This window comes from Heloderma suspectum, chromosome 3 (assembly GCF_057233095.1).
Source record: "Heloderma suspectum isolate Gila_16-S chromosome 3, 16-S_ref, whole genome shotgun sequence".
NCBI classification, from domain to species: domain Eukaryota; kingdom Metazoa; phylum Chordata; class Lepidosauria; order Squamata; family Helodermatidae; genus Heloderma; species Heloderma suspectum.
In genome coordinates, this window is record NC_139460.1 from 322898927 (window position 1) to 322919955 (window position 21029).

Genomic DNA, 21029 nt, shown 5'->3' on the forward strand with positions numbered 1-21029 from the left:
CTTCTGTTCGAATCAAAGGGAAAAGGGATGCAATTGAAACAAGTGAGAAATCAAAACATTCCCCCCACCCCTATAAACTCCTAGTAATACCTATGGAGAGTGGGGGCCCTTTCTTAGAGAAAAGATGTCCACCACACCGGACACCCGTTTGTTGTTGCCTTCGGTTCATGTCATGATGGGGCTGGAATGTGGGGCTGGAAGGTGGGGCTGGAATGTCAAATATAACAGAGAAGCACACAGTCTATGGGAAAACCTTTTTTCCTGCAGTGTCTGCTACAGGTATAAAGAATGAAGGGAAGCCGTGCCACACAGACACCCCGCCACACACATTTCCTGTGGACACAAATCAGGCAGATGTGATGAACCAGAAGGATCATGTATCATTTTCGAGAGCACTGCATTCTGGGATACCATCTCAGAGTGCAAAAGGACTGCGATGTAGTCACTGAAAGTTTTGTTTCTACATCCCAGGGACCAGGCTTGATGATTTAAGGGTGAAGACAGAAGTAACATTTTAATAAGATCACAGCTGATTGTTCAGCTGTTATGTGATCCCACGTTTGCTGTGCATGTACATAGTAGCAAGCTAAATGCTAGTTCAGCTGCCAGCCCTGCAATCTCTGCTCCCCTTCATATTTCAGGAGGATTGTCTGCCTCTACAAAAAGAAAATGTTTTAAGTGGTGTATGTGTGTGTGAGTTTGTGCGCACGCACACATTTTTAAAGCATCAAACAGAACTTCAGACAAGTTTGTTCTGGATCCTGGAAGGATGCAATGAGTCACTAACTACATATATTTATTACAGTGCCTAACATAACAGTATACTACGCTCTGCATTTAAGGCTGTCCTCCGGGAACTTCCTCTGAGGGAGGCTCGGAGGGCAGCAACAAGGGAGAAGGGCTTTTCAGTGGTGGCTCCCAATTTATAGAATAATAATCTCCCCAACGAGGCTTGCCTGGCTCCAACCTTGTCATAGGATTGCACCCTTAGGTATATGTTGTTGTGTGTGTTATCTGTTCTATGTTTTATATAACTTTTATATACTAAAGTCTTAAAGCAAAACCTTCCAGCTTACATCTTCGTCAGCAGCTCTGATGTGATTCAAAGGGCCAAAATCAATGCTTTGGTTCACAGTAGAGCAGCTGAAGAAGGCAGAAGCCAAAATATTTTGCTTTAAAACGTTAATATTTCTAGAGGGGTAGCCATGTTAGTTTGTTGCAGCAAAAACAACAAGGAGTCTTGTGGCACCTTAAAGGCTAACCAGTTTATTCTGGCTTAAGCTTTTGTGGACACTGTCCACTTCATCAAATCCATCAGATTATATTCATTTGATGAAGTGGATGGTGTCCACGAAAGCTTACCCCAAAATAAATTGGTTCATCTTTAAGGTGCAACAAGCCTGTTCTTAATATTTCTGTTATATTAGTCACTGCATATAATGTTCATTTTTCACTTTATTAAAAAATATTACTAGCATTTTTAAACTGTTGCAAAACTGCTCCAGGGGCTAGGCCGGCCTTGGCGAAGGCACAGGTGTTGGCCAATAGGTGCCTTGCATACCTGGCTTTTCCACAGTTCAAACTGAACACGGGAAAATGTACAAAACTATTTCAGAATTTCCCTGTGATAGAAATCTATATAGGTCTAGAAAGTGGCAAGGCTGCTTACAGTCCACCCTGATGTTATATTATATCATTTTATGCTATATTCTGTCTTCACCCTTCCTCTTCAACATCCATTGTAACATAACATTGCCCTCTGCCTCCATGTGTTCTCCCATCCATCCTATCATCCAAGAGCTGTCGTTTGGGAAAGACAGTGTTTATTACATGTTTATTGCAATGTAGCGAATACAACAAGAAACAGAAATAACTTAAGAGATTGCAACATTCCAGACAGTTGCAAGGACAGGGCAGGGGAGCGCCATTCCCAATCCCATTCCACAGGTAAGAGGGATGGATGGTGGATGTTCATGAGTCAAGGCGCTGACACTCCAAATCAGGGAGCAAAGATACCCATCTCCAGATGGTTCTATGATTCTATGATTCTATGTACTGCTTGTTCTTTTCATGGAAGTTAAACGGATCCCCCTCAAAGGGCAAGGGTGGGGGGTGGTTGTAGAACCCCATCAAGAAGATCCATAAGGTGCCAAGGCTCAGAACTGGCGTGACCACGTAGAGGCAAAGGCGGTCCACCGTGCGGGCTATGCGATTCCAGTTGTCTTTCTCCTGCAAGTGGAGGTGCATTGAAATCACAGGGTTGGAAGGGGGCAAAAGGCCACCAAACCTTGCCCCCCAGAAACACACACGCAGAGGCAAATACCACCCACAAAAACCTTTCCCTTCACTGGTCAAGCCAGGCCGTCCAGAGCACAGCCTGCCGCAGAGAGCAAGAAGATCAAGGAATGGCCCCCACAGCACACCTGCCTTCCTCATCCTGTGGCACATGGCTACAAAACAGTCCTAGTGGTCAGTTTGTGTGGCCAGCCAGCGGTGTGGGGAGACCAGAGGCAACGGGAGATGGGGGCTCAATTTGGAAAATGAAAAAATTGTTCTCATAAAAAAGAAATTAAAAAAACCCAACGAACAACGCTCAGGCTGTGAAGTGGAAATGAGTAATTAACCCAGAAGTGGGGAAGTTGATGGATTATAGATGTTGATGGACTGCAGCACCCATCTGCCCTAGCCAACATAGCCAATGTTGAGGGATGAAGGGAGCTGCAGCCCAACAACACCTGGAGGGGGAGACGTTCCCCAGCTCACAGGGCATCTCTACACCAGCCTAAAATCCTGCATTAAATCCTGCTTCCGTTTTAAATGCAGGATCACGACGACTCCCTTTTTCACGTGCTTCCTTCCCCCCCTCTCCCCCTTCTCCCTGTATCTGAGTCTTCCATTGTCTTTCATTGATCTCGCTCCTCTTCTTGCCGCTTTAACTCTTTTCATGGAGGGAACTCAAGAACACAAGGGGGTAATCTGATAGCTCATCACCTGCGATCTATTTAAAGGCAGAACAAAGGGCATTTAGTGCAGGAAGGTCAGGGCCAGCAAGCTTCCGTGAAGGAGCCATCTCAATCGCAGGATAAACACCCAATGTGAAGGAGCCCTCAATTAATCCTCCCCACAACTGTGGAACAGGAACTGACTAATAATTCAGGAATGCTGCAGCCACTCGGGGTGAACAGGAAGCAACTCATGCATCCCCCCTTTTTTAAGGGCAAGAAAGAAGCTAAGAATTAATTGCTCCAGAACTGCAGAGCCAAAGAGATCACTTTCGCTATTGGACAGGGGCCCCAGGACCATTGTGCGGCTGCACCTCCTCGCACCCAGGAAGAAGATCACAGCAATGGGAGGACCAGCCTGGCCCCGTGCATCAGCCAAACGGTAAGCAGTGGCAAGGAGATTGCTTCCTTCTTCCTGCCAGAAAGGTAACTCATTTCCAACTACCAGTCGCTCTTGGGCTGCAGAACCAAAAGGAAGCACGCCCTCCCTGGCCCCATCCGTAAGCCAAAGGACTAACGGCCGCTGGATTGCGTGCGTGGCTGTGTGTAAGGGGCTTGGGGGGTGGGGGGGAATGTTGTTATTACAAGCCGTTGCAAGCTGCCTTAAGACCCACGTGATTGAAAGGCAGGGTATATATGGTGCATAAAACAAAGGCACAGCACTCCTGAAACGCTTCAGCAGTACTTTGCTAGTCAAAACTGGACCGGCTGCCACTGCAGTTGCATTTCATTTGAAAAAAATGGCCACACATCAAGTCTGGGAAAAGCTGTGAGGACAGCACAGAACTGAGAGGCATGCAAAGGCAAGGACAACGCCTGGATTCTCCGGGGGGCGGGTGGGGGGCGGGGGGACAGTGTGTGAACGATGAATGTCTGTTCTAGACTAAACAGCCAGTGGTGCTGCCAGGGCTGGACCGTGGGGCCAAAGTCCTGAGCCCTACAGCCCAGCCACAGCCCAGCCCCCGAACAACCGTCCAGGGAACAGCAGGTGATGAGGGCAGGAGAAACAAACCCCTTTTCATTCCTCTAGTCACGAGAGCACTATGATGTGACTTTAAAATGCAAACCTGCATTGCTCAGAGTGGTTGTTTCTTAAGTCAGGTTGGCAAACAGTGTTACTGCTATTGTAACGTATCAGGAGCGTTACCTGTAAAGCATGGAAGGGCGGTTGCGGGAGGAGAGATGTTCCTTGTGCATTCCACAGTGGAAGCAATCCATGTGGCTGTCTAAAGGAGCACCCCATAAGCTCATTAAATCCAGGATCTAAAATTACCTGGGTCAGCCTTCTCCAAACTGGGGGCCTCCAGATGTGTTGAACTACAATTCCCATAATCCCCCAGCCAGGTTGGAGAAGGCTAGCCCAGCTGCACCACTGTCAACTGCTAGAGCAGAAGCAACCCCTCTGAGCTTGGGAAACAGGAACGCTCTCTGGGCTCCCGACATGGTAGGAGGAAACTAGGCCCCGTCAGTGCGCCCAAGCGTGCCCACCTCGTTGTAGTCGTTCTTGTCCCGCATGTGCTTGATGATGAAGTTGGCCCCAGTGATTGCTGGCTTGATCTCGCTGTAGAGCTGCTCCTGTGTGCCATCCACCCCATGGGGGTTTGGCCCTAGAGGGCAGAAGGGCGAGAGCCGCTTTGAGCAGGGTGCATCCAGGGACAGGAGAGGCTCTCGCAAATGCGGGGTCAAGGCAACCCAAGCAAAGGAAGCAAGGAGCAGATTTTGGGTCCAAGCGGCAGGATCATGTGGGGCCTAAAGCCACCAAGGCAGCCTCAGCGGATCCTCACGATCCAAAGGAGACAAGGGGTGCCAGTAGGGTTGTGCCTCTGAGGTGAGACATTTGAGAATGGCAGAGTTGCTGGGGCAGTCACTCCTTGGCTGGCCCCCGAAATACCTGACCTTTGCACCTTCCGGGTCTGATCTGGTCCTGGCTCCCATTTGCATTAACAAAAGCAGATGGGGTCTGCAGAAGGAAGGAGCTCTTTCTCCTCTCTCTGTCCTCCACCCCTGCTTTGAGATCCTCAGGTTCTGCTCTGAGTGCCGCTGCTTCGCCCATGGGAGGCAAGGCAGGCGAAAGCTCTCTCTCCCTGTAACACCGCTTTCCCTCCGGATGAGGAGGGAAGCTCATCTTTCCGAAGTGCTAAGCCAGGGGTCCCCAACCTTTTGGGGCCAGTGGGCCCAGTTGGAGTTCTGAGGAAGGGCTGCAGGCGCAGCAACAACATGGCTGCCACGGGGTCTAACAGTCAGGACATTTTTCCTGATGTTCAGCCGGAATCTGGCTTCCAGGAACTTCAGCCCATTATTCCACGTCCTGCACCCTGGGATGATCGAGAAGAGATCCTGGCCTGCCTCTCTGTGAGGAAGGCCTGAAGCACTCACCGGAATTCTTGTTTCTCTCTCACACCTTGCATCACCACCCATGCACACAGTGCTGGCTCTAGGGTTCCGAGGGCCCTTGGGAAAAACGCTCTCCATGGCCCCCTCCCTCAGCGAGTCTGCCTTCTCAACGCCATGGTCTCCAGCGGCTTTCGCTCCCCCTCTTCCTCTCTCGTCATTGCTACTGCCTGCTTGACAGGCAGGGAGCCCGCGATCAACCAGGCCGGGGACATACTGCTCCTCCTTCTCACCACCCGTTGCCTGGGCCAGAGCAAGAGGCAGGTGAGCAGGCAGACTGCAATGATGAAGAGGAGGAAAAGGTCCAGGGGACTCTTGTCTTCTCTTGTGAGGTTTCTGTGTCCTTGATTTAAAAAAAAAATGCTTTGTTTTCAGCCCCCAGTCATGAGAGTTATGGTCGACTAGTTAGCAGCACGTCGTATTTAGAATAAATGTTTTAAAATTAACAAATAAGACTCTAGTCCCAATCTGACCTGCTGGGGTTTCCCAGAAGTCCACGCCCCCTTCCCCTGGCTCCACCCCTTTTGCCTGAGCACCAACCATTTGGTGGTTTCCTGGCTTTTGTACAGTTTTTTCCCCATTCCAGAAGGTTGAAACGCCTCTCTTAAGGCATAGATGCCGGCAGGAAGAGCTTTAAGCTAAAATATGCTGCTATTTTGGGCCCCACCCTTTCGCCTTTGGTCCTGCCTACCCTTGAAAGCTTCTCCGAAATGGGATTCGGTCCTCATGCTGAAAGCGATTCGACACCCCTGCACCAGACTGAGAAATGGGGGCTGCAAGAAAGGAGCTCTGGGTGGCAGACAGTAGGTTATCCTGTTTTGCCCCTCACAACAACCCTGTGAGGGAGGTTAGGCTGAGAATTTGAATGTGCATAAGTGCAGATTGGCACAGTATCATTGCACAGGGTTTAATTTAAACAATTTCTTATTTATGAATGACTTTCTAAGCTGCTGTTCCAATTAAAACAACGAAAGCAAGCCAAGGCAGAGTGCAATGAAGACATTAAAAATTAACAGTCCACATTTTTGAATCTACCAGCCAAATTTACAATCTATTACCAAAACCCCCATATTAACACTTCCTGTCAACTACTGCATTCGGAAAATGTGTACTGGTGTTAGGTACAAATTCTGTGGGCTCCAAGGTCAGTTCCCCAAAACCAAACAATCCTACGGCCGCCTAGCCACTGTCTAGCGGTCATAGGATTGCACCCTACTCTTCTTTTTCACATTGGAACAAATTCTTCGCATACCTGTATTTTATACCAGCCTTCCCCACTCTGGCGCTCTCCAGATGTGCTGAACCACAACTCCATAATCCCCCAGCCAGCTATGTGTAGTCTAACCCATATGGAGGGCATCAGGTTGGAAAAAGCTGCCTTACGTTTACTAAACCCAGATCTAGCTTGCGGGGAAAGATGGATAAGGGCAAGGTGAATGAGGACAAGGCCCCACGCTGCAGCCTGAGGAGCCACCTCTGTTCACCTTGGCAACTGCTGCACCAGAAGAGGATCGTCCTCCTCAGTCCTACCTTTGGGGCTCCCCCTCTTAAAAATGGCTCTGCTGGACAACACAAAAAAAGCATCCTGTCACATGCAGGGGCCAGCCAGGTGCCTCTACAGGGACAGGCAACCTGGTGCCTTCCAGATGCTCTGGACTACAACTCCCACAATCCGCAACCATTGGCCATGCGGGCTGGGGCTTATGGGAGTTGTAGTCCAAAACATAGCTACTAGTCTTGATGGCTATGTGCTACCTCCAGTAGCAGAGGCAGTGAGCCTATGTACACCAGTTGCTGGGGAACATGGGCAGGAGGATGCTGTTGCGCACGTGTCCTGCTTGTGGGTTCCCGGTCAACAGCTGGTTGGCCACTGTGTGAACAGAAAGCTGGACTAGATAGACCCTTGGTCTGATCCAGCAGGGCTGGATGGACTAGAAGGACCCATGGACTAGATGGACCCTTGATGGACCCTTGGATTCCTGCATTGTGAAGGGGGTTGGACTTGATCGTCTTGTAGGCCCCTTCCAGCCCTACTATTCTATGATTCTATGATCCATGGACTAGATGGACCTTTGATGGACTAGATGGACCCTAGATGGACCCATGGCGGGATGGACTAGATGGACTCTAGATGGACCCATGGCTGGACCCATGGACTAGATGGACCCTTGATGGACCCATGGCTGGATGGATTAGATGGACCCTTCGTCTGATCCAGCAGGACTGTTCTGATGTTCTTATATGGGGGGCATCAGGTTGCCTATGTCTGTTCCAGAAAGCCCCAGCAGGGCACGACGGCAATAGCCCTCTCCACCAGCAACTGTTATGGAGAGGCATGCCACCATTCTGCATGGAGGCTCAATGTAACTACCGTGGTTCACAACCCTTGGTGGCCCACTCCCCCTCCATGGATTTTGTCTAATCCCCCTTTAGGGCCACCAAAACCCCCGTCACGTTGTGCAGCCGGCAGCAGCCACCTGCCCCATCCCAGAATCCTCACTTGCGGGTGTGATCCGGCTGGCCAAGCCGTGCCTCTCCGACTGCTTCTCGAACATGAGCTCACTGCGGGACTTGACGGTGAAATACTCCTCGGCCTTGACGATGTAGCCAACAGAGCTGCTGCGCCGGATCAGCGGGCCACCCCGTCGCTCAGGCTCGCCCTCGCCTGGCTTGGACATGTGCAAGAGGCGAGGGAGGGTCTCGAGGAAGAACTGTGAGGCAGGGAGAAGGAAGGGACAAGGGGTGGGTGAAGGAAGACTAAAGAAACCCCGCATTGCTGGAAATGTATTGCCCCCCGCATTCGGGTGCCCCAGGCCAGCGGTGGAGAGCAAAGGGAAGGAGCCAGGCTCCATTTGTCTAGAAAAGGGGTATTCTTCTGAGAGCCAGTCTAAACCATGGGATATATAATCTGTTCTTCACCTGTACCATTTCACTCTGGTAGGGCAGGGATCAAATCCCTCCAACCATCGCCAGCTCCAGGTTTTTGAGGGTCCTTTGGCGACACACCCTCGGAGAGGACCCTCCCTCCCTCCCTCACCACCATTGTCACCAGCTGCTTTGTGTTTTCCTCTTCCTCCTTCTCATGGTTGCTATCACTCGATTGCTTGGGAGTCAGGGAGCCAATAAGGAAACAGGCCGGGGCATCTCCCACTCCTCCTTCTCACCACCACCGTTTGTTTATTTATTTATTTATTTATTTATTATTGCATTTATATCCCGCCTTTATTCCTCTTGCAAGGAACCCAAGGCGGCTTACATTATCCTCCTCCTCTCTGTTGTATCCTCACAACAACAACCCTGTGAGGTAGGTTGGGCTGAGAGTCTGTGACTGGCCCAAAGTCACCCAGTGAGCTTCCATGTCCAAGTGGGGACTAGAACCCGGATCTCCCAGCTCCCAGTCCGTCACTCTCACCACTACACTACACTGGCTCTGTGGTCCAGTCCGTTGTCTGGACCAGAGCAAGGCAGGTGAACAAGCAGGCTGCAAAGGTGAAGGGGAGGAGCAATGGAGCCCTGCTGGGGTGTGGGCCCTCGGCAGGGGCCCAACCCTGTCTACCCTTGAGGCCAGCCTTGCCTCCAATTAAAAAAAGAACTCCCTGCACATACTTAGCCCTGTTAGCCATAATAGCTAAAAGGAGCCTCTGGGCATTACTACATGATGCTTTTAACCCACCACTTTACCGAAGCTTCTGCTTCTGGATTCTTTGTGGGATTAAGATTGGCACCTTTACACAGGGTTTTTTCCCAGTTTTTTTTTTCTTAACCTGCCTTTCTATATGTTCCATTACACAACCACTAGGTGACACTGTGGTATAGCGGAACTGCACTAGGGTTTCGTGCTACCATTCACAGATATACCAAACTTTCCTTGTTAGAAAAAAAAATTTTTTTTAATGGTTGCAAAGCTCAGGCGAGGCCCTGGAGTATGATGACATCATGTAAAGCACCCACAAACTACTGTGAGAAATCAACAAATGCACAATAAATGCCTCATATAGAAAGGCTCTCTGTGTCCAGAGGCAGTACATTGTTAGATATCAGTTTTGGGGGAGGAACAATGGGGACAGTTGTTCCTTTCATGTGCTGCTTGGCGGGCTTCCCAGAGGCATCTTTTTGGCCCCATGGGAAGCAGGATGCTGGTTGAGATGGACCACTGGCTCTTGTTATGTTCCTTTACAAAACCAGCATAATAGGGGAACATATTCGTCTAGCTTTCTCAGGGATGAGTGAGCTTGGAACGTATAGAGAGCTTTGTTTCTTGGGGGGGAGGGTTGGTTTTTTACATGGCAGAGGAGCCTTTGCCATCCCAGCTCACTCCAGAGGCATCATCAGCCTACAACTCCAATCATGTATGAGATGATGAGAGTTGTAGTCTGACACCTCTGGAAGTTGCCGGGTTGTGGGAAGCTGTGGCTGACCTTTCAGATGTTCGATCCCACACCTGCAGTTGGAAAAGGGTTCAATCCAGCAACAAAGCCATCCTGCTGATTGCCTCTTCCGTTCAGGGTTGGAGGGAGCTGCTGCCGTTCCATTGCATAAGGGCTCCTACTGATAAACCTCAGGCTGACATGCAGGCCTAAAGCAGCGTGTTTGAAGTGGCTTGTCTGTCTCGTGCTTCTCTGCTCAGCCTTCAGGAGATTTCCCATGCAGTCTTAACAGGCATGCATGTGAACGGATTACTAAATGCACATGAGCATCTACAGAACAGGGACCAAGGTTCTTTCGGGAAGGTGGCAATCCTAAGCAGGGCTGGCCCTACCATTAGGCATGGTGAGGCAACCACCTCAGGCAACAGATGCTGGTGGGGAGTGTGTGTGTGGATAGCAGTATGTGTCCCCTGACTATTCCCCTCCGTTGCAGGATGGAGCTGGCTGTGCTGCACGGCCTGTTCTGCGCCCCTGAGACTAACTAGCCTGCAGCTCTCGGGGAGGGGCCGGGAGGACACTGCCCCGTTCCCCGTACTGAAGGAAGATGCACGTGCCGGCCCAGCTGTGGCTTCATCACTTGCCATAACTTCATAATTTGCCATGCACAGTGTATTTCAGGAAGCTGAATGCTGGCTCTGCCGTTTCCCCTTGTATTTCAGGCTTTTTTAAAAGAAAGAGATGGACGGATGGAGGGACAGACGGACAGACAGATGGATAGATATAGACGTTAATGCTTTACTTTAAAAACAAAAGCCACACAAACATTTTGAAAACAGTGATAAAAACACAGCACATAGTTAAACTATGGAATTCGCTACCACGGGATGTAGTGATGGCCACCCATGTGGATGGCTTTAAAAGGGGGTTGGACAAATTCCTGGAGGAAAAGGCTACTGATGGCTACTAGTCCTGATGGCTATGTGCAACCTCCAGTACCAGGGGCAGTGAGCCTATGCACACCAGTTGCTGGGGAACATGGGCGGGAAGGTGCTGTTGTGCTCATGCCCTGCTTGTGGGTTCCTGGTCGACAGCTGATTGTCCACTGTGTGAACAGAATGCTGGACTAGATGGACCCTTGGTCTGATCCAGCAGGGCTCTATGTTCTTAGGTTCTAACTGCTCCAAGGAAGAAGGCTAGGGTTACGTGTCGGTGACATCACTAGGACTGACCAATAGACACTCTCTTCAGCTGACTTTCCCCCCAATCCAAACTGACCTTGCAGAACTGTTTTTTCAGAGCCTGTCTGAAAAGACTATGTTTGCTTACATGGAATGCTTCCAAACTATTCCCACTGCCTTTAATGTAATGCAATGTCTCTCTTTGCCCAAAGTTGCTAGCAATGGAGTGTGTAGGCTCTGGTACCAGAGCTGCATGTTAGAGCACAAGGCTTGCATGCGGAAGATCCCAAGTTCAATTCTGGCATCTCCCAGTTGAAAGGATGATGGGAAGACCCTTCTTTGCCCGAGACTCTGGAGTCAAGGTAAAGGAGAGGTAGGCAACCTGGTGCCCTCCAGATGTTTTGGAAACCATTAACCATAATGTCTGAGACTTCTGGGAGCTGTAGTCCAGAACAATGCTGGGCCAGGTGGCCAAACTCTGACCTGCGGGATAAGGGCAGCTTCCAGTGTTCCTACCACCAGGGGCAGCATTTATCAGCAGCGGTGCTTTTAACAGACCTCAAGGGGCGATGTTAGGAACCCCGGCATCCCTCATAGGTGTTAACAAGATGAACCTCTGGGCAAGTTTGCACCAGCAATGGACTCCTGGGTGTGTTTGCCAGTATTCGATATTCAAAAGTAGGCACAAATGGCACTCTCTTGAAGGGCTTTAGTTCTTGAATTAAAAGTATTTTAATACAGTTCTCTTTTGGTACCTAGTATGGGAATTCCTCCATCCCCTCCCCATTGTCCGGCCCTCGCGGCTCACCTCTTTGGTCCAGTTGGACAGGATGTGAGTGCTTGGCGTGCGGAAGTGGATGTTGAGTTCCATGACACAGGCCACCACCACGACGGTCACAAGGAGCATGACAAAGAGCAGGTACCTACCAGGGGTGGATAGTACATGAATAAGGGTCAGGTGCCTCTGCCTATGTGCTCAAAAGTGTTAATGCTCTGTCCCACTGAAGGCCCTTCAACTCCCATTGGAATAACCATTAGAACTATCAGGGTGGCAGGGGGTGAGGTCCCAAATAATTTTTAAAAATCATCCAGCAACAAAGAGCAGAAATTAAAGTACCAGAAGCAATAGCAAATTTCCGAACTGCTGTATGTAGAAGCAAACCTTAAAACCATTGTCTGTTTTTTTTAAACCGGGCAACGGAAGGCCAATTCACAACATGGGTGCCACTGCCAGGAAGAACATGTCCCACTTCTCCACCTCAGGTGCCAGAGGCACACCGAGCTTAGTGTTTGACACTCTGACATGCACACACTCATAGGGCCCAAAACAAGCCTGCAAACAGCAAAAACGGGTCACATTCCCTGGTTTCTGCCTCTCCCGAAAATACCCGCCTCCACCCCTGAGGGACTTCGCTGTAGGTTCCCAGAAGAGCCAGGCGTATCTCGTGGAAGAGCGGGATGGCCCCTCTTCAGGGCAACACTCCTCCCAGACAGTCCTCCTTTTCTCAAGTCTGACCTAGATGTTCTGCTTCCTTCCTTGCTGCCGCCTTCCGGCCCTGGAAGCGGAGTCACTTTTGGGCAGAGCAAGACTTACTTGCCAATGAGAGGGATGGCAAAGGAGGTGGCTGGCAGGCGCTTGGAGATCAGCAGCAGGAAGACGGACTGAGCCAGCAGGACGGAGATCGCCAGGGCAATCTTCTCCCCGCCTGGAGAGAAGGCAGAAAGGGGTAGCAGGACACGACCCAGCCCACAGAGCCCCGGGAGCAGCTCCTGTGCTGGCGTGGCTCCGAGCAGCATCTAGCCCAGCAGGGGTGGGAAGCGTCAGGCTTGCAGGCCAAAACTGGCCACCCAGGCTTCCACAGACGGCCACGTGCACTCCCTCGGGCCCGCCTCCTTCCCCCAGCCACCAACCGCTGGGTAGGGCCCCAGCCACTTGACATTGGAGCCGCCAGCCGCCACTGAGCTTGAAGCTAATTTGTGGTGCTATTTGTGTGTTTTTGTCCTCGCCCCACCCACCCAGCCCCCCAGAGCTTCTCTGAAATGGAATTTGGCCCTTGGGCTGCAAGAGGTTCTGCACCCCTGGTCTAGTGCCTCATCTGCTCACGGGAGAGAATTCGAGAACTCATATTAGAGACCGTCCCCCTTTTAAAGTCCTCTTCCATCCTCCTCAATGATGGGTTATCAAGGGGAGTGGCAAGTATGTTTTCAAAATAGGTCATTACTGATGAATACCATCTTAACTGCCCACTAAGTGCTCACTTCCCCACTGGGGGGAGGGAAGAGGAAGGGGGAAGCAGGTGGGCTTTAATTACTTATTTCCTCTCATTAATTTGCCTGGCTGTTTTACTGCAACATAGCACCATTTCACGATTTTGAAAACGAAAAAAGGAGAGGAGGTAAGTAAAGCCCCACCCCACAATAGGGGAAAGGAACTGAGTTATTAAGGGGCAATTCAGAGGGTAGTCCTCAGTAATCCTGCTGAGCTCCAAAGGAAGCCACCCAAGCTGCAAGGAGGAAGCTACTAATTGAAGGCACAGGAGCCCTGAAAAGCCTCAATCGTCCTTTGCCAGCCCATGCTGGAGAGGTTGATTCTGTAAAAGGGGGGAAAAATACCACAAACCAAGTAAGAAATGAGAAAGGCAGGAGGGAAACACAGAGACCGGAACACAACCGGTTGGCAAGGACATTGTTTGGTTCCTCCGTAAAAAAGTTCAAAATGCTACTCTGGAAGCAACCGTGACATTAGGCAACTTCATATAGGGGTGCGGGAGGGAGGGAACTGGGGACGTGGGCTTCACAGAATGTCAGTGGGGTGGCAGGAGGGCTAGTGATGCTTCCCCGCCCCCGCCCCCCACCCAAGGGGAGAGCAGGCAAGGGGCTTGGCTCACTTTCAGCTGGGAGGTAGAAAACCAGGATGGACATGAAGGCGATCAGGATGCAGGGGGTGACGATGTTGATGATGTAGAAGAGGGGCCTGCGCTTGATGATGAGGTAGAAGGTGATGTCCTGGTGCCTGTTGCTGTTGCGAGGGACGCTTGGGTCAGTGTTCTTGCGGGCTGGCCTGTGGATGATCTCCCATTCTCCGTTCTCTGGGTGGGGGCGGAGAGAGAGAGAGAGAGTCAACGGCCAGTTCAGAGGCTGTCTCCATAGCTCTCAGGCAGGATCACTCTCTTGGCGCCTGCCATTGTGAGCACCACCCTTCCCGCTTTTTTATTTTAAAAACAAAATCAGTTCTGGTTGGGAGTCTGTGTGTGGGTGGTGATCCTGACTGAGAGGAAAACGAGGCGGGAGGGGGATGAGGTGGCCGGCAGAGCAGGAGGTTGGGAGAGCGGCCCTCGGTGGAATAGCTTTCTGTTGGCGCTGAAAACGGGCAGGGGGGATCAAAGGAGTTGTTCAGCGTGTTGGGGCTCAGACCCCACCTCTGACTTGTGCTCAGTCATTTGGGCAGGTGACTGGTCCTTGGCTTGTCCTCCCATGGCAGCCATTTTGTGGTGGTGCCCAGGACAGTTTATCAAAATACCATATGTGCCCGCAGCCCAAAAAGGTTTCCTACCCCTGTTGTGAGGTAGCTCATCCTCTTTAGTTACTGCTATACCTCAGATGTGGGGGTTGGAAGGTGGACCGAGGCTCGGAGGCTTACCTTTTATGAGGCCCCATAGCAAGTTTGTGACAGAGGCAGGGCACTTTGTGACTAGTCACGCCTCCCATGGCAGCCACTTTGTGGTGGTGCCCGGGACGGTTTCTCAGATTGCCAACAGCCCCTAAAGGTGGCTTAAGCCTGCTCTAAGGCCTCGGCCTCGTATATCCAGAGCTAAGTGTTTGCCCTAATGCCCAGTGAGTACAGAAAGCGGGAGGCAGGAACTTAGCTGGACAAAGAGCTCTGCCCTGCAGGCAGAAGTTCCCTTGGTCAATCTCAGTCAAAGGTTCCCAGGGAGCGAGGGCTGAAGACACCCAGCGAAGGCTGGTGGCTCCGATGTCAGTGGGTCGGTGAATCCGCTCCAGGTTTCAGTCAGAACCAGTCAGAACTCTCAAGGAGCTGTCCAAGGTGTTTCTGCATCTTGGATGGCTCCTTGAGAGTTCTGACTGGTTCTGACTGAAACCTGGAACGGATTCACCAACCCACTGACATCAGAGCCCCCGCTGAAAAGACCTCTACCCGAGACCTTGGAGAGTGGCTGGCAGGAAGAATGGACATCACTGAGCAAGACAGAGGACTGGTTTGACTCACAGGAAGGCAGCTTCCAACAGCTAAGGTAGGGATGGGCACCTTCTGAGGGTCTGGAGACCAATTTGCCACCCCTGGAACCCACTGTAGGCTGCTCCACCACCACCAGAATCACCACCACTGCATGGCCACCAAAATCCATGTGGCTGGGGAATGCTGGAAGTTGCAGTCCAACACATCTGGAGGGCACCAGGTTGGGGAAGGCTGAATTACAAGATTTCTCTCCCCCACCCCCCAGCAAGTGTGCTTGTTTAAATGCCCACGAACCAGGAACAAGGCCCCGACCCTGTGGGTGCCCGCCTCTGACGCCCCTTTCCCCTGCTCCAAGGGCCCAGTTACTTCACTTGGAGCAGGGGAAGGAGGCAAGCGGCAGCGGCGGTGGGCAGTATCAGTTCCGCTGGGGAGAAGGTGCTGTCACTGACTCCCGAAGGGCCTCCTCCCCGGAGGAAATGACACAAGTAGCATCCTTTTTGCAGCAAGGATGATAGGATTGACAGTTCCTTCCGCAGCATGGAGATCTGCTCTTCTGGGGCCTCCAGAGTGCTCACAGCTGCCACCAGGGCTGCCTTCCCCTCAGGGCTGGTGTCAAGGGTAGGCATGGTGGGGCGCCTGGCAAGGGCCCACACCCCAGCAGGGGCCCAGTGACAAGGGCCCCCTGGAGCTGCTTCTCCACTTCAGCATTCCAGTCTGCTCATTCGTCTGCAGTGAGGAGGAGTTGGAGTAGACGCCCCGGCCTGCGTGCTCCCTGGCAATCTGCCAGTCAAGCAAGCAAGCGGGCGCAACGATGAGGAAGAGGAGGAGGGGCAAGGGCAGCTGTGGCCATGGCGGTGAGAAGGGGGGCTCCCTGAGGGAGGGGCCCACGGAGGCTGTCTTCTTCCACGGGCTCTGAAAAACCTGGAGCTGGCAAATGGTGAATTGCTTCAGGTTGGGGCTGGAGGAGGAGGCATCAGCAGTGGAGATGGTGTGAATGCTTGAACCAAGCTCTTGGGAAAAGCTCAACCACTTTCAGGTTGACCACTGGGATTCCCGTGCATCCCTAACAATTGACGCTCATTATCTCCTGGCCTACAAAATGTCTATTGAAAAGCCACGGTTGCCCTCCCAACCCTGCAGCCCCCAACCGAGCCCCCCGCTACCGGTGAAGACTTCTGGGTCAATGATGATCCATTGGACCAGGTAATCCCGAAGGGTATGTTTTTCTTTTTTTGACATGAGCTCCATGTTGATCTCATTGGCATCATACATCAGCGAGCTGGGAAAGGCACACACAGACAAACAGCCATTATTTGCCAAGAGGCCCTTTTGTGAAGATCTCCCCGAGTGCCTTTTTAAGGTTTCCAATACAATTTTTTAAAGCAAACTTTATAAAACTGACTGCTATTGAATTTATTTAAAGCCCCTTTCAAGCTCTGCCTGGGGCTCATTTACAATATTAAAAACTATGTATAACACACTGACTACACCTTGAAAACAGTAACAGCTAGGGAAATGAACGTCTCTCATTCACACGCCACCACTGAATGGGCTGCATCAGCCTTCTCCAATCTGGTGCCCTCCAGATGTGTCAGACTGCAACTCCCATAATTCCCAGTTTGGGATAATGGAAGTTGTAATCCAACACATCTGAAGGGCACCAGGTTGGAAAAGGCTGGGCTATATAAAAAGCATTTGGTGAGTACTTTCCTTCTGGAGTGAGGAGTGTGAAGAATAAAAACACATATTAGCCAGATTTGGGGAACACCCTGACTATGGATTCTTACAAACTCCTCTGCTTCTATGACCTGTGGTTAAAATTGCATGATGCAAATGCTGATGCACCTTAGGGCCAAACTAAACAGGTCTTTCTTGCATCCTCATTATGGGGCAATGAAGTTCTTCTGATGTCAACCCCACTGCAGCTTGTAGGATCTGGAATATCTCAAAGAGTTGCTCGCCTTCGTGGGAGAACTCCAAAGCTCACTCACAGTTTGGGGGCATTTTAGTTGGCCCTAATAAAGTTATGATCCTATTGTGCCTTTGAGGTGTTTTCTAAGGGATTAACGTGGCTGATTACAACTTTTCTATCTCTCCTTGTTGCTCACCCTGGCTACTTCCTGGCAAGATTTGATCAATTTTGTTAGAGATGTTGAAGTCCTTAGTTAGGCCAATAGCCTACAGGGTTTTTTTTAGAGTGCAACAGCATGTGCTAGAGTCCATATTTTGCGCATCGATGGCACCAGGTTGAGTCCCCTGCATCTTCAGTTAAATGTGTCTTGGGTGGCAGAAGTGGGAATGACTCCCACTACTTCCACTTAGAGTAGATAGTAGGTTGAAATGCCTCTCCTAAAGTTTAGTTTCTAGCAGTAAGAGCTTAAAGTTAAACTATGCTGGTGTTTTGGGTTGTTGGGTTGTTTTGTATTTTGGCCCCACACCCTTTTGGCTTCATCCCCACCCACCACTGGAATAAGAACATAAGAACAGCCCTGCTGGATCAGACCAAGGGTCAGTCCTAGTGATGTCACCGACACATAACCCTAGCCTTCTTCCTTGGAGCAGTTAGAACCTAAGAACATAGAGCCCTGCTGGATCAGGCCAAGGGTCCATCTAGTCCAGCATTCTGTTCACACAGTGGACAACTAGCTGTCGACCAGGAACCCACAAGCAGGGCATAAGCACAACAGCACCCTCCCACCCATGTTCCCCAGCAACTGGTGTACATAGGCTCACTGCCTCTGGTACTGGAGGTAGCACATAGCCATCTGGACCAGTAGCCACTGATAACCTTTTCCTCCAGGAATTTGTCCAACCCCCCTTTAAAGCCATCCAAGTTGGTGGCTGTACCACATCTTGTGGTAGCGAATTCCATAGTTTGACTCTGCACTGTGTGAAAAAGTCTCTCCTTCTATCTGTCCTGAATCTCCCACCAATCAGTTCATAGGATGACCCCTTTGGGTTCTATTATTTTTGAGAGAGAAAAGTGTCTCCCTATCCACTTTCTCCACACCATGCATACTTTTGTAGACCTCTAACATGTCTCCCCTTACCCTCCTTTTTTCCAAGCTAAACAATCCCAGCTGTTGTAACCTTCCCTCATAGGGGAGATGCTCCAGCCCCGTGATCATTTTAGTTGCCCTTTTTCCAACTTTACAATATCTTTTTTTAGGTGTGGTGACCAGAACTGTACACAGTATTCCAAGTGTGGTCATACTATAGATCTGTATAAGGGCAGTATGATATTGGCAGTTTTATTCTCAACTCCTGAATGTAGTGCCCAAAAGCTTCTTCGAAGTGTGATTAGTCCCTCGGGCTAGAAGAGTTTTAACACCCCTCCCATGGAGCTCTTCCCCACAAATAATCCTTCTGCTCCCTGCCTCTCATCCAGTCATCAGTTGGAACAATTCCAAAATCCATATGAGTGTAATACCTTTATTAGACCACCTCAAAAGTTGCCAAAAACTGTGCATGTTTTCGACATCTCCAGATTTCTTTGTCAGGCAAGTTGTTACAAAAAGCAGGTGGCGGGGAGGGGGAAATAGGAGGGGGAAGTGTGGCTGACTTGATGTTGAAGTCATGATGCTTGTATCATGGCCAGGGAGTCTTAAGAGGAAATGGGAGAGGAGGGTTTGCAGAGATTCACATTGGACAGCACCAGGTGGTGAGTGGTGTCAAGTTTCACCTGGATCTGTCCCTAGGACTGTGGGGAACAAGAAAGAATAAAACCCCAGTTGACTCCCCCAAGATATTTTATATATCTGAATATATCAAATCCAGCTGTCATTGGTAGAGCTCCATAATGATGTTTGCAATCCCTCCTCCCCCATTTTATCCTAAGACTCTGACGTCATGACTTTAACATCAACTGTCTGGCTTTTTTCTCTCCTGTCCCCCCACGCCCAACCATAGAATCATAGAATAGTAGGGTTGGAAGGGGCCTACAAGGCCATCGAGTCCAACCCCCTGCTCAATGCAGGAATCCAAGTCAGAGCATCCCTGGCAGATGGCTGTCCAGCCTCGTCTTGAACGCCTCCAGGGTGGGAGAGCCCACTACCTCCCCAGGTAATCGGTTCCATTGTCATATTGCTCTGACAGTCAGGAAGTTTTTCCTGATGTTCAGCCAGAATCTGGCTTCCTGTCACTTGAGCCCATTATTCCGTGTCCTGCGCTCTGGGATGATCGAGAAGAGATCCTGGCCTTCCTCTCTGTGACAACCTTTCAAGTGCTTGAAGAGCGCTATCCTGTCTCCCCTCAGTCTTCTCTTCTCAAGGCTAAACATGCCCAGTTCTTTCAGTCTCTCCTCACAGGGCTTTGTTCCCACTTCCCAGTCCCCTGATCATCTTTGTTGCCCTCCTCTGAACCCTCTCCAGTTTGTCTGCATCCTTCTGAAAGTGTGGTGCCCAGAACTGGACACAGTACTCCAGATGAGGCGTAACCAGTGCTGAGTAAAGGGGAACTAGTACTTCCCAGGATTTGGAAGCTATGCTTCTATTAATGCAGCCCAAAAGAGCATTTGCCTTTTTTGCAGCCACATCACATGGTTGGCTCATATTCAGCTTGTGATCGACAACAATTCCAAGATCCTTCTCGCTTGTAGTGTTGTTGAGCCACATATCCCCCATCTTGTAACTGTGCATTTGGTTTCTTCTTCCTAGGTGCAGAACTTGGAAAAAACCCACTTTTTGTAACATCTTGCCCAATGAAGAGATCTGGAGATCTCAAGAGCTTGCACATTTTTTATGTCCTTTGAGTAGGCCTTGTAAAGGTATCACACTATTATGGATTTTGGGGATTTTTTTCTTATGGCCAACATGGGCACCTCTCCCTTCCCTAAGAATGGCCCCGCTAGCAACCACAGAGAGGCAGTTATGCCATAACAACGTCTGCTGGGAATTCAGGGGCCCAAACGATGCTCAAGGAATAAGTAGAAGGGCTGGCTGTTCCTCACTTGAACTTCAAGGTGCAGTTCTGCCAGTCGAAGGGGAAGAAGTTGACATTGATGGGGCAGGAGCTGGAGAATATGGCGGGAGGCAGCCAGTACACGCTGCCATTACTGGACAGCAGTATGTTGGAGCTGTAGGTGATCTGGAATCCACCGTTGACACTGGGAAGGGAGAAAAAGCCACATTGATGAAGGGAGGATCTTGCTTCCCATCCAAGCCCCATTCAGCCCAGAGAAACCCGTCCTATTGGCTCTGACAAGAAGACAGGCCTCCTCTTTCACCAGAACATGTAGCATAGCTTATGTAGGATGGTAATGATGAGACTGGATCTTGCCCATGGATGGTCCTAGAAGGGACCGTTGCAATTCTAGATGCCCTAAATCCTCTCTGGGGGACCTGTGACCCTCCAGATGTTGTTGAACTCCAACTCCCATTATCCCTGACCAAGCTGGCTGGGGCTGATGGGGGTTGAAGTCCAAAAACATCTGGGGGGCGACAGGTTCCCCACCTCAGCTCTAAGAGATCAGCTGCTCCTTGCTGGAGACTCCAGGCAAATCATATCAATAATTATATATCAACTGGGAGAGTGTCCCACACTTCAATGCAAGAGAACCTCAGATGACAAGTACAAATAAGGAACTGGGGGTGTGCACCCCAAGTTAACCTATGGTCCACCCCAAATCATACATGCTGACCTTCAGGGGGATAGCCTCTCAGGGATGCCCCAGCATCACATCCAGCCCAGCACCTCATTGGAGCTCAAGGCACTGTCAAGCATGGCACCCCATGCCAATAGTACCCAGTGAACCGAGAAATTAATAAAGCAGCTTTTCCCAAGCTGGTGCCTTCCAGATGTGTGGGGACTACATCTCCCTTAATCCCCCAGCTAGCTATGTAGTCCAACATATCTGGAGGGCGCCAGCTTGAGGGAAGGCTGGAATTGTTGGGAA

General features: G+C 50.5%; 1 protein-coding gene across 1 annotated transcript in view; it reads right to left on the reverse strand.

The window, feature by feature from the left end:
• Window positions 1-1809: 1809 nt before the first annotated feature.
• CHRND (cholinergic receptor nicotinic delta subunit) overlaps window positions 1810-21029 on the reverse strand; it is a 29823-nt gene continuing 10603 nt past the window's right edge. The window contains exons 5-12 of the mRNA XM_084842100.1: window positions 20085-20240; window positions 16300-16415; window positions 13827-14027; window positions 12533-12644; window positions 11747-11861; window positions 7894-8104; window positions 4491-4609; window positions 1810-2229 (exon numbers count right to left, since the gene is read on the reverse strand). Coding sequence (XP_084698226.1) covers window positions 2041-2229; window positions 4491-4609; window positions 7894-8104; window positions 11747-11861; window positions 12533-12644; window positions 13827-14027; window positions 16300-16415; window positions 20085-20240 — 1219 coding nt within the window. The 3' untranslated portion in view covers window positions 1810-2040. The remainder of the gene's footprint in view (window positions 2230-4490; window positions 4610-7893; window positions 8105-11746; window positions 11862-12532; window positions 12645-13826; window positions 14028-16299; window positions 16416-20084; window positions 20241-21029) is intronic.